Source organism: Poecilia formosa, unplaced genomic scaffold (genome assembly GCF_000485575.1).
Source record: "Poecilia formosa unplaced genomic scaffold, Poecilia_formosa-5.1.2 Scaffold1006, whole genome shotgun sequence".
Taxonomy (NCBI): Eukaryota; Metazoa; Chordata; class Actinopteri; order Cyprinodontiformes; family Poeciliidae; genus Poecilia; species Poecilia formosa.
The window spans coordinates 28685-39701 of NW_006800945.1; the positions used below are offsets into that span (position 1 = coordinate 28685).

The 11017-nt window shown below is 40.7% G+C and overlaps 2 protein-coding genes across 2 annotated transcripts; both read left to right on the forward strand.

Annotated features, from left to right (window-relative positions):
* Positions 1-299: 299 nt before the first annotated feature.
* LOC103132347 (heme oxygenase 2-like) lies at positions 300-5930 on the forward strand. Its single transcript, XM_007544135.2, has 6 exons — positions 300-339; positions 435-552; positions 2485-2652; positions 4005-4328; positions 4450-4579; positions 5472-5930. The coding sequence occupies exons 1-6, from the start codon at positions 323-325 to the stop codon at positions 5582-5584; spliced, it is 870 nt and encodes a 289-aa protein (XP_007544197.1). The 5' UTR covers positions 300-322; the 3' UTR covers positions 5585-5930.
* Positions 5931-6938: 1008 nt separating this feature from the next.
* LOC103132348 (heme oxygenase 2-like) lies at positions 6939-10947 on the forward strand. Its single transcript, XM_007544136.2, has 7 exons — positions 6939-7035; positions 7614-7730; positions 7829-7946; positions 8748-8915; positions 9060-9383; positions 9463-9589; positions 10292-10947. Exons 2-7 carry the CDS (start codon positions 7639-7641, stop codon positions 10417-10419), a joined length of 957 nt encoding a protein of 318 aa, XP_007544198.1. The 5' UTR covers positions 6939-7035; positions 7614-7638; the 3' UTR covers positions 10420-10947.
* Positions 10948-11017: the final 70 nt, after the last annotated feature.

Consider the following 11017-nt stretch of genomic DNA (forward strand, 5'->3'; position numbering starts at 1 on the left):
TGAACTATTCTTTGGATTTTTGACTCTGTAATTTGATTTTTCAAAACCAGAACTGGATGCACAAGGACTGGAAAAACATCCAATTTAAAATTCAAAACCATAGGCCCAGTTGTAATGTTTGAAAATGTTTTGCTGTTGTATAATCATTCTGCAGTTCACGTCTATTTGTACAAGTCTAAAACAAATCAATCACAGATGACCGCATGTTAGGTTTCTGTCTGATTTTTATCAGACACATTAAAAATGTGCTTGTTTTTATCAAAACTCTTGCTAAATCATTTTTTCTTGTCTCCCTAAGGCGAAAGCTGTGTAAAATACAAATATGGAGAAACTATCAGGGTATGAATTATATCATCAATAATCCACGGTTCCACTCTCCTCATTATCATGACTTATCAGGTGTAAATTCCTGTTCTTCTTTGTGTTTCAACAAGTTCGGCTGATCTGTCTGAGATGTTACTTGCTGGTACCAAGGAGTCCCACACCAAAACCGAGATCTCCCAGCTGGGCAGAGATTTCTACAAAGGGATCGTCAAAAAGGACGTCCTTAAGGTTTGCTTCCTTTTAAACTGCTGTTGTATGAAATTCTGTTCAAACATTTTCATGATGCTAACTTATAAGGAACCATAGTTATTGAGAAGGTTCTGCTGTTTGTCTCCGCTCTGGCTCATTAATATCATGGTAAGTCTGTGCTTGATTCTAGAGGAGTCCTTAAGCATCTGGTATTTAGATCTTAGCTTTGGAACCGACGTGCCACAGCTACCCAACCACATTTATTTATACATGAATAGTTCCAATGCCAAAGGAACACTTTGGATCCTCTGTGGTAACACCAGTAGGTTTTATATTTTGGCTTAAGCCAGGGTTCGTCCACACATGTCCTAGAATATTTGCGTCTGTATGCATTAGGGGTTCACCGATTGCAGCTTTCTGGCCAATCGCCAATCTGCCAACACTGATTTTTAGTATCGGCAGGTCAGGCTGTTTTTTTTTAAATTATTTTAAACAGACTCTGCCAGGTGTTATAACGTCACAATACAATGTTCCAGTTTTATTTTATTGTAAAACATTGACAATTAAAAACTACTAAACTAACTGAGTTAAGACAATCAGTTCCTTTCGTCAGTTTTCAGACAGAGCAATAGGGGACAGTGGCTGATTTTCAGACCTTCGCAGAGGTAGATAAAATTGGGGGATAAGATCAGCTTCACGTGTAAGTATTACCTGATCGGTGATCACCCAAAATTAGGGAGGGCAGGGTTAGGGTTATTAACCCAATCGTGCTAATTGATTGATGTCCCCTAGTATTCAGTCTGCCATGGTGTAAAACAAAACAGTTTGAACTTACATTTTGTCAGAAGGTGTGAAAATAATAATGGAGGGGAAAGTGAAGGGCATGCAGGGCATGTTCAGTCAACACTTTTACTGCTGTTGCCTCTGCAGGTCTTTTCGTTGTATGTCCCAACTGAGCTCTGTCAGACTGGAGGGCAAGTATCTGTGAGCTGCGATGTTCAAGTCTTGCCAAACATTCCCAGTTGGACTTTGGCCCAGACTTTTACTGGGTCATTCTGACCTATCAGTAATCTTTGTTCTAAACTATTCTGTTGTAGCTCTGGTTGTATTTTTAGGGTTGTTGTTTGCTGCTCAAGCTTCAAGTTTCCGCCAGCCCATTATTCAGTATTCATCTTCCCGTCAACTCTGAGTAACCTTCGTGTCTTTGCATAAGAAAAGCCTCCCTGCTGCATGATGCTGCTTTCTCCATGTTTCACCTCGTGGATGGCGTGTTCAGGATGGGCCACTCTTTTAGTTTTCAACCTCACATCTTGAGCAAAAAGCTGAATATTGGTCTCATTTAACCTGAGTACTTTCTTCTAGATGTTTGCTGTGCCTCTTCCTCATTGTAATTACTTGTTTTACATTTTGCAATATACAAGAAAACCCAGCAATCTCCTGAAATATTAGTCAAACTCTTGTCTTTTCCTTAAGAGGTCTGGTCTTGGTTGTGAAAGAACCGGCATGGAGCAAACACTCCATGCCTGGTTTGCAGTTGTACTAGGTCTTCCCATTTCCAGAGAAATGTTCCTAGGATATTGTTTGTAACCTAAAACGATACTTTCTCTTCCACTGTTGTCAAATCTGAATGAACTACATTGAAATTTCTGGTTGTATTGGACTAAAACGTGAAAAAGTATAACGTATGAATACTTATGTAAGGCGCAATATGTTACCTGATTGGCTTTTTCTACTTGATTGGGAAATCTGGTATTACTGGCTATTGCTGCTCATCAAAAGCAAGGCAGGCTGTAAATATAATATTAATGTAAACCATGCTTTTTAATTTAGGGTCCCACTTTGGTGACAGTGTAAAAAATTCTGGAAACCATCATCAAGATCGTCTTAGTAAGCCTTGTGAAGGCCGTATCTGTAATTATAGCAAAGACCTTCATTCAGCTTTTTCCTTTCTACTTCTTCTCACGCAATCAGAAAGGCATAGAGGCTCTGTACTTCATCTATTCGGCCATGGAGGATGAGCTGGAGAGGAACAAAGACCATCCTTACATCGCTCCCATCTATTTTCCTACGGAGCTTTACCGCCGCGAAGCCCTGGCCCAGGACCTGCAGTACTTTTATGGAGTGGACTGGGAGAGCCTGGTGAGCAGAAGGCACTCAGCTTCCATGTTACGCCATAGACAGAGTTAGCTTCTTCTGGTGCTCGTGTGCTAATAGTGTGTTTCACTGGGCTTTAGTACACATATAGTGTTGATTTAGTAGATTCATTATTTTAAACAGAACATACAACCCCAGTTCCAATGAACTTGGGATGCTGTGTAAAACATAAATAAAGACAGAATACAATGATTTCCAAATCATTTTCAATCTATGTTCAATTGAATTCACTAAAAAGACAAGATATTTAATGTTTCAATGGGAAAACTTTGTTCAGCTTTTGCACTTATTCACTCTTTTTGAATTTGGTGCAAAAATCACTTGTTTGGAACATTTCACAGATGAACAGGTTAATTGTAAACTGGTGAGCGTCATGATTACGAATGAGGGGAAGCGAGCAAGGACCGGGCGAGGTTCACCACTTTGTGAGCAACAGTTTAGGAACAACATTTCTCATTTTTTCCCATTTCATGATCTACAGTCCATAATATCATCAAAAGAGTCAGATAATCTGGAGAAATCTCTGCTAGCAAGCAGCTGCATTAAAACTGACATCATTTTGTATCAGATATCACCACATGGACTCAGGAATACTTCAGAAAACCGCTGTCAGTGAACACAGTTCATCACTATATCTACAAGTTCAAGTTAAAATTCTACAATGCAAAGCAAAAACCATATCTATCAAACAACAACCAAAAACACTGGCAGCTTTTTTGGGGTCAAATCTTATGTGATATGGACTGACCCAAAGTAGAAAAGCGTCCTGTGGTCTGATGAGTCCACATTTCAAATGGTGTTTGAAAATCGTTGTGTCCTCCTGACCAAAGAGGAAAAGGACTGTCCAGATTTTTATTAGCGCACAGTTCAAAAGCTAGCACCTGCCATAGTAAGGGTGTGTGTTAGTGCCCATGGCATGTGCTGAAAGGTACACACAGGTTTTGGAGCAACGTATGCTGCCATCCAAGAAACATCGTTTTCAGGGACATTCCAGCTTATTCCAGCAAGACCGTGCCAAGCCACATGCTGCAACAACAGCGTGGCCTGGCACTAAAAGAGTGCAGGAACTAGACTGGCTACCTGCAGTCCAGGCCTGTCTCCCATTGAAAATGTGTTGTGCATTATGTAAATAAGACAATAGAAACCCAGAACTGTTGCTGGAGGTGTATATCAAGCAAGAATGGGAAAGCGTTCGACCTATAAAGCTCTATCAATGAGTGTCTTCAGTTCCCAAATACATTTTACACAACGTCCCGACTTCTTTTGAATTGGGGTTGTATTTCTTGATATCAGCGAGTTCTGACACGGAATAAAAAAAACGCATTCTTCTGCGTCAGATAAGCCCGTCCCCAGCCACGACGCTTTGGGTGAAACGGATTCACGAAGTGGGGAAGAAAGACCCGGGGATGTTGGTGGCCCACTGCTATGTTCGCTACATCGGAGACCTGTCGGGCGGACACCTGCTCAACAACGTGGCCAAGAAGGTCCTCAGGCTCCCCGCGACGGGGGAGGGTCTCCGATTCTACCAGTTTGAGGGAATCACCAGCCACAAGGGCTTCAAGCAGCTCTACCGAAGCAAGCTGAACGAGGTGGACGTGGAGATGGAGACCAAACTGAGCATTGTGGATGAGGCCATCAGGGCCTATGACTACTCACTGCTGGTGAGTGAGCGGGCACGATGCCTGTTAGCAAATTTATTGAGGGAAAAACATTAAACATAAATGTGACACCGTTATTTTTGAATATGAATAAAGTAAAAAAAAAAAATGCATGTATTTTCAGGTCACTGCAGAGCTTGAAGAAATTGGAAAGACCAGCAAAGAGGAAGCTACAGGTTTTGGACATAGTCATGGTGCCGGGGCAGGTGCCATGGGAGGTGAGGGCAAGTGTCCGTTCTCTTCAGGTAATACAGGTAAGAGGTTCAGAATTAATCTAGTACCTCATACATCTGGGTAATGCTATTAAAAATAAAACAGAAGTCAAGTCACGTCTATTTGTATAGCACATTTCAGCAACAAGAACAAAGTGCTTTACATATAAAAACATCGAAAACAAGCAATAAACATCAAAATCACCAAGCAAACACACACCAAATATGTTGATGAATATCCAAATTACTAATCAAAGGCGACTCTAAACTGGTGGGCTTTAGCCTCGATTTAAAGGAACTCAGTACTTCGACATCTTTGCAGTTTTCTGGAAGTTTGTTCCAGATCAGAGCATAGAACCTAAATTCTCCTTCTCCATATTTGGATCCGGTTCGGGAGATGCAGAGTAGACCAGAACCAGAACCTAAGAGGTCTGGAAGGCTGATACAACAATGACAGATCTTTAATGTACTTTGGTGCTGGGCCACTGACATTACACCCTCAAGGTTTCATAAACAGGGAAGGTATGAACAAAAGAGCGAATATCAAGATAACAGCAGCAATATGTAATTTTACTGACTGAGCAGCTGCTCTCTTACATTGTCTGAATGTACAAGCAGAAAATTAAAAGTTGTCCTGGTTTCAGTGTCTTGAAGACATGCCTGTAGCGTATCACCTGCTGTAACTGAGTTGATTTGTTAGGATTTATGGATAAATAAAGCTGGTTGTCATAAATACAACATTGAAACTGCATCCCATGCTGTCTGATAATGTCACCAAGTTAAAGCATAAAAAATAAATAGAATTAGCTCTGAACCCTGCGGTACTCCACAAGTAACGCCACTGTTCCTGTTGACTGCACCTTCTTCCTTCTTTTTAATCTCATATCTTAACCTATTGAACTCTGACCTTCATCTCCTCCTTCTCTGTGTGCAGCTGCCGGCGAGAGCGCCACCTACCTCAGCCACATACCCAATCAGCTGGCTGTTGCCGCCCTGGTTGCCATCCTTGCTGGCTTCACAGCGTGGTATTCTCTGAGAGCTCCTTGAGGGAAGAACTTGGTGTCGTTTCATTGCAAATGGAGCCCAGCTGCATTAATTTAGTGTTAGCACTTTAGGGCAGTTTATTTCATTACTATGGATCATATATAGCTTGGCTTCCAGTATTGCAGTTAGGAATGAGGAAGCTTTTCTGATAATATATGCATGTTGTGTAAGAATTAAAATGCTTGCATCATGTATGCCTGCAAACAGTATTTAGAGAAGCTTCATCCTCCAAAGAACATTGAAACACTGAAACCTCTAGCAAGGAGGCTAGTTTTGTTTTATATCAATATACACTGAGGCTGAAGATGCTCTGTACAAATGTGTATTTGTTAAACAATAAAAAGTTTTAAATGTCATAACAACTGCTCTTGGATTTTTATCGCATACAGTATAGCTTTCTCGCATAGGTGGGAGGCTTCAGATAAATTTGTTTAAAACTCCCGTTAGCCTTTTCCTTCTTTAAGTTGCAAAACAGACTGGACTGGAGACTCAGCAGTGAAGCTTTCAACGGGAAGGGACAGAGCAGAATGGACCTCTTGATGAAACTGACGTCCTTCGGTGTTCGCAGCAAAACGCTGCAAATCTTTGATAGGTTTGTTATTGAGAGAGTCATCTCTTTTGCTGTCATCTTTTGGGGCAGCAGCATCAGAACCAGAGACTTTAAAAGGCTCAACAAAGGCTGATAAAGAAGGCTGGAAATTTATGGAGCAACGGAGGATTTATAAAAATCAAGGAAATTATGGACAAACCTGTGCAGCCTCTTCAAAAGAGGCTTCATCAGTGCTGCTGTAATACAGCTTGATAGGAGATCCATCTTGCCCACAGCAATCAGCATCTTCTCTTTGAAGGAACTTAGATAATATGACTTACAAAATGTCCTTCATGATCAGTAAAGTATTTCTGAATTAAATCATCATAAATTATGTAACATGCAGGGTTTTGTATCGATATTTTAAGATTCTACAGGGATACCTTGCTCTTAAAGTTTTACAAACATTTTACCATGGCTGACTGGCTTTAGTTGTGCATATAGACATGTTTCAGAAATCCAGAAAATCAGTTTTTATTGGCGTGTTTAAGATATCTTGCAGAAACCTGGTTCGAGCTGCCAAATTTATTTACTGTCGATTTGATAGACACATCTTCAGAAAAAGTGCATTCAACTTCATTATCATCACTCTTTGTACAATTAAGAAAAACAAAATAATATTTTCTACACTTGTTACTCCATTTGTATTAGCCGATGGTGACATTTTACCATTATTCATGCCATACATTCGTTCTCAAAACTTACCTTGGTGGAATCGCCACTCACAATATGGCGGACACGCCGGAGAGGCAACAAAGTGATGCATCGCGTCATCTAAACTTCTTCGCTGAAACTCATGATTGGTGTAGCTTTTAACCAATCATCTTCTTCCTTCTCCTCGGAAGGCAGGCTGCGCACTGAGAAGGTAAACAAAGCTTCTCAATTTCATATTTTCTACAAACCACGCTAGGGTGAATTTCACGTGTTGGGCTGTTAATGAATGAAAGTTACTTTTTGCACAGTTTTTCATATTAACAGACTTATTAATGTGCTCTCGACATGACCTCCAGTGACAGTTTTGTAACTGTCCCCCAAATGTCAGGTGCTGGTCATGTAAACCCCACTACACTCCAACAGTTTAACACAATAGTGAGGGAATGCCAAACAACTTTATTATCACACATGTATTCTACAGGAACGACACAATAATTCCTCACGGCTTATATCAACCTGAATAAACTGCAGCTGTGTAAAACGACACTCAGGAGTTCCTTTACCGTAATACACCACATACAGCGCATCCAAGATGTAACCTAAAGCAAGCTGGTTGTGTCTGTTCACTTGACTGCAGTAGTAGGTAGTAGTAGCATAAGATGTCCTGAAATTATTTTAGCACAATTTGACTGTTAGTTGGTTTTTCTTTTTAAAGATCTGTAATTCAGACTTTAGAGTTGTGAAATCACATATTTAAATGTTATATTATTATATTCCTGCTTCAATAAGGTGGCAACTCTGAAAACAAGAAAAGATGGATAGCAATTCAATCTCTGAACCCAAATCCAATGGAGTGAAGAAAGGAGGAGCCAGGATCATTGTGGATGACAATGATGAGGGTCTTAGGTAAAGACCTAACGGGGCCTTTCACCTGAAATACCTACTCTATGGTGAGATGTTTGAAGTGTTAATAACTGTATTTTATTTCTCTCTTTTTCAACAAGTCCAACCGACCTGTCTGAGATGTTAGCCGAGGGCACCAAGGAGTCCCACGATCGAGCAGAGAACTGTCAGTTCGTCAAAGATTTCCTCAGGGGTCACATCATCAAGGATGTGTTTAAGGTTGACTTTAAAAATACACATACTTGACATATTCAAAATACACAGGGCCCTATGATTGAAAATGGTCGTACTTTCCTTTAGAACATTATCCGATTTTTTGTTTTGTTTTTTTACCACTTCTGCATGTACTGTAAATATTTGCATTTCAGATAGAGAACCTATTAAAATTGTTGTTGCGTATGGTTGTTCTGAGCTATGTGCAAGTTTAAATACCTCAAGCTCCATAAACTGGTTTACCAAACAAACATGGAGATCAATTCAAACATCTGAGCTTTGGAAACTCAGCTGTTTTGGTCCATTTAGGGAGGTGTGAATGCGCAATCAAACAATCAAACTCTGGTCCGCCTTCACACCTAGGTCTCGGTTCAATAACAGACTGCAGACTTGCTTTTGCTCTTGAAAGCATTGTGGGTAAATACAGCCAAAATAACTGCGCAAGTCTCGTGCTAGCAGGAGAAATTGGTCGTGGTCTTCTACCAAAGACGAAAGAGAAATCCTACAAGCGCTAAAATCTGATATCACTCCATTTTTGTTTATGTTTTGTGAAGAATTAGGTTGCGCTCACGTCTTCTTCAGAGGTTTTTGTAATTTCCTTCAGTGATTTTTGGTACAGCGCCACCACAGGCCATGAGGTGAACAAGTTTTTCAAATGTTTGGATAATTTGTCACAATGCAGTGCGAAAGTGAAACGTACCACTTTCAGTGTAGTAATTTTGGTCCCCAGTCAAACCTGATAGTATGAATGAAAACACGCAGAGTTTAAAGCAATTGTGCGCTTCTTTTTTTCTCTTTTATATTCAGAGAGCCACAGTGGCTTTGTACTTTGTCTATTCAGCGATGGAGGAGGAGATAGAGAAGAATAAGGACCACCCTCACATAGCTCCAATCTATTTTCCTGCGGAGTTGCACCGTCGTGAGGCCCTGGCCCGGGACCTGGAGTATTTTTATGGAGCGGACTGGGAGAGCCAAGTGAGCACAAAGCACAGTCATAGTTTACTCTCTATGTAGTTTGTCACATTGTTTTCATTAATTCTCTGCAACAAATTGTGTTGCTGTCAGGAAGCTCATGACCAATGAAAAGCAAACTTGTCATGGCGGCGTTCTCTCCGGCAGATCAGCCTCTCTGCAGGCACCAAGCCTTACGTGGACCGGATCCACGAGGTGGGAGAGGCAGACCCGGTTCTGTTGGTGGCCCATTCCTACACCCGCTACATGGGGGATCTCTCAGGAGGACAGATCCTGAAGAAAGTGGCCCAAAGGGCTCTGAAGCTGCCTGCATCGGGAGAGGGTCTGAACTTCTACCAGTTTGAAGGAATCACCAGCCACAGGGGCTTCAAGCAGCTCTACCGCAGCAGGATGAATGAGCTGGAGCTGGACCCGGAGGCCAAACAGAGGATTGTAGACGAGTCCAATAGGGCGTTTGGATTCAACATGATGGTGGGTGAGCAGGATGGGTCCAATAAAGCTGTAACTAGAAGGTTGAAGTTAACATGGGGATTATTAATTCTTTAATCAGGTGTTCTCAGAGCTTGAGGAAATTGGAAACACCATCAAAGAGGAAGTCCAAGAGCAAGTCTCTGGGCATGCAGAACTCATTCAAGAAGATGATTTCAACAAGTGCCCGTACTATGCAGCCAAAATGGGTAAGGTGCCTTTGCTGTTCTTTAGTGTAAATTATCTTCTTTGTCCTCTCCTCTTGTTCTTCATTTTTTTCCTTCTTTTCTTTTTGTGCCCATATTTCTGGCCCTCCTTGTGTCGTTTATGTATTCCCTTCTTCAGTCCACACACACTATATGCCTTACATCCCTTTTTAACTTCTGCTTCATCTTCCCTTCCTTGTCTTACCTCCTGTTTTACTTCCTTCTTTGTGTTCTACCGTTCCTTCTATCCTTGTTCCACACATACTTAAAGCTTGGCCCCCGTAAAAATATCTGTTATATTTTCAAATGGCTTCAGTGAAACTCAGAACTCTCAAAAGTGTCTAAAAATGTCTGCATGTTTTAAAGCAAATGTGTAGGAACCTTGTAGGAATGTTTTTGCAGAAAGTTAACACTGCATATCACTGAACGCACCGTCTCCATGGTAAACCGTGATGGCAGCATCATGCTGTGGAGATGGAAAAGTTAAAGGGCTATTGAATGTTGACAAGATAGTTCAAAGTACTAAACAATGTGAGTGTCAATGTGGTTTGATTAGATTTATTGTTCAACCCAATGTTGGATGACTAAAACAGTTGTTTCATTTATTTCTTGGTGGAAGAACTATTATATAAACAGTTCTTATCTACTTGACATAATTGAACTGTCTGTTCTCCGTGCCTAACATTCCCCCTCTCCTCTGTACAGCTGCAAATGGGAATCCAACCTATGCGCTCCAGTTAGTCAAGACGCTTGTGGGTCGTCTGCCCTGCCAGGTGGCGCTGGCGGCCTGGGTTGCCATCTTTGCTGGCTTTACAGCCTGGTACCTTCTGTAAGCTCAGGCAACTTTCATCAGCCTTTAAAAAAAGTTCAGGATAAAATGGCTGTTTAAACCATGTTAAATTTAGTTGTGTGAACTCAAGTTATTTTTTTTTTGCTTTTTTTTTTTTTAGCAACTTCACATGTAGGACTGGAGTTAGTCTAAAAATATATTACATGTCACGTGACAGTGAGATCTTCCTCCATGGTGCTTTGCTTTTTTTTTAGATCCTGAATTCTGTGGGCATACAGTTATGAGAAATTTGTGAGAAAAGCTAAAAGTTTAAACTTGTGACATGTCATCCAAAATCATAAACTGTATTGAATGTAAAGTAGTTGTAGAGTAATGGAGAGTGTTATGTTGTTTTAAAAAATGCTCTGTGCAAATGTGTGTGCATGTGTAAAAGTAAAAATCCTTAATGTCACTACAGTGGCTCCTGGGTAATATTTACAGTTCATTTCAAATCTTCTGCTTGTAATCCTTCAGACAATGAAAGCAGACAGAATCTATGAAAACATTCAAAAGATAAAGGAAAAGAAAGCTTTCCTGATTTTTTTTTTCTTTTTTTTTTGTTGCACAGTCAGGAGCAAATAAAGTTGAAACTTTTCAGTCAG

Coding starts and splice junctions, on each gene's coding strand:
- LOC103132348 (XM_007544136.2), top strand. CDS start 7,639: ATGGATAGCAATTCAATCTCTGAACCCAAATCCAATGGAGTGAAGAAA. Junction 7,731..7,828: donor GACAATGATGAGGGTCTTAG/GTAAAGACCTAA, acceptor TTTTTCAACAAG/TCCAACCGACCTGTCTGAGA. Junction 8,916..9,059: donor GAGCGGACTGGGAGAGCCAA/GTGAGCACAAAG, acceptor TCTCTCCGGCAG/ATCAGCCTCTCTGCAGGCAC.
- LOC103132347 (XM_007544135.2), top strand. Junction 2,653..4,004: donor GAGTGGACTGGGAGAGCCTG/GTGAGCAGAAGG, acceptor CTTCTGCGTCAG/ATAAGCCCGTCCCCAGCCAC. Junction 4,329..4,449: donor CCTATGACTACTCACTGCTG/GTGAGTGAGCGG, acceptor ATGTATTTTCAG/GTCACTGCAGAGCTTGAAGA.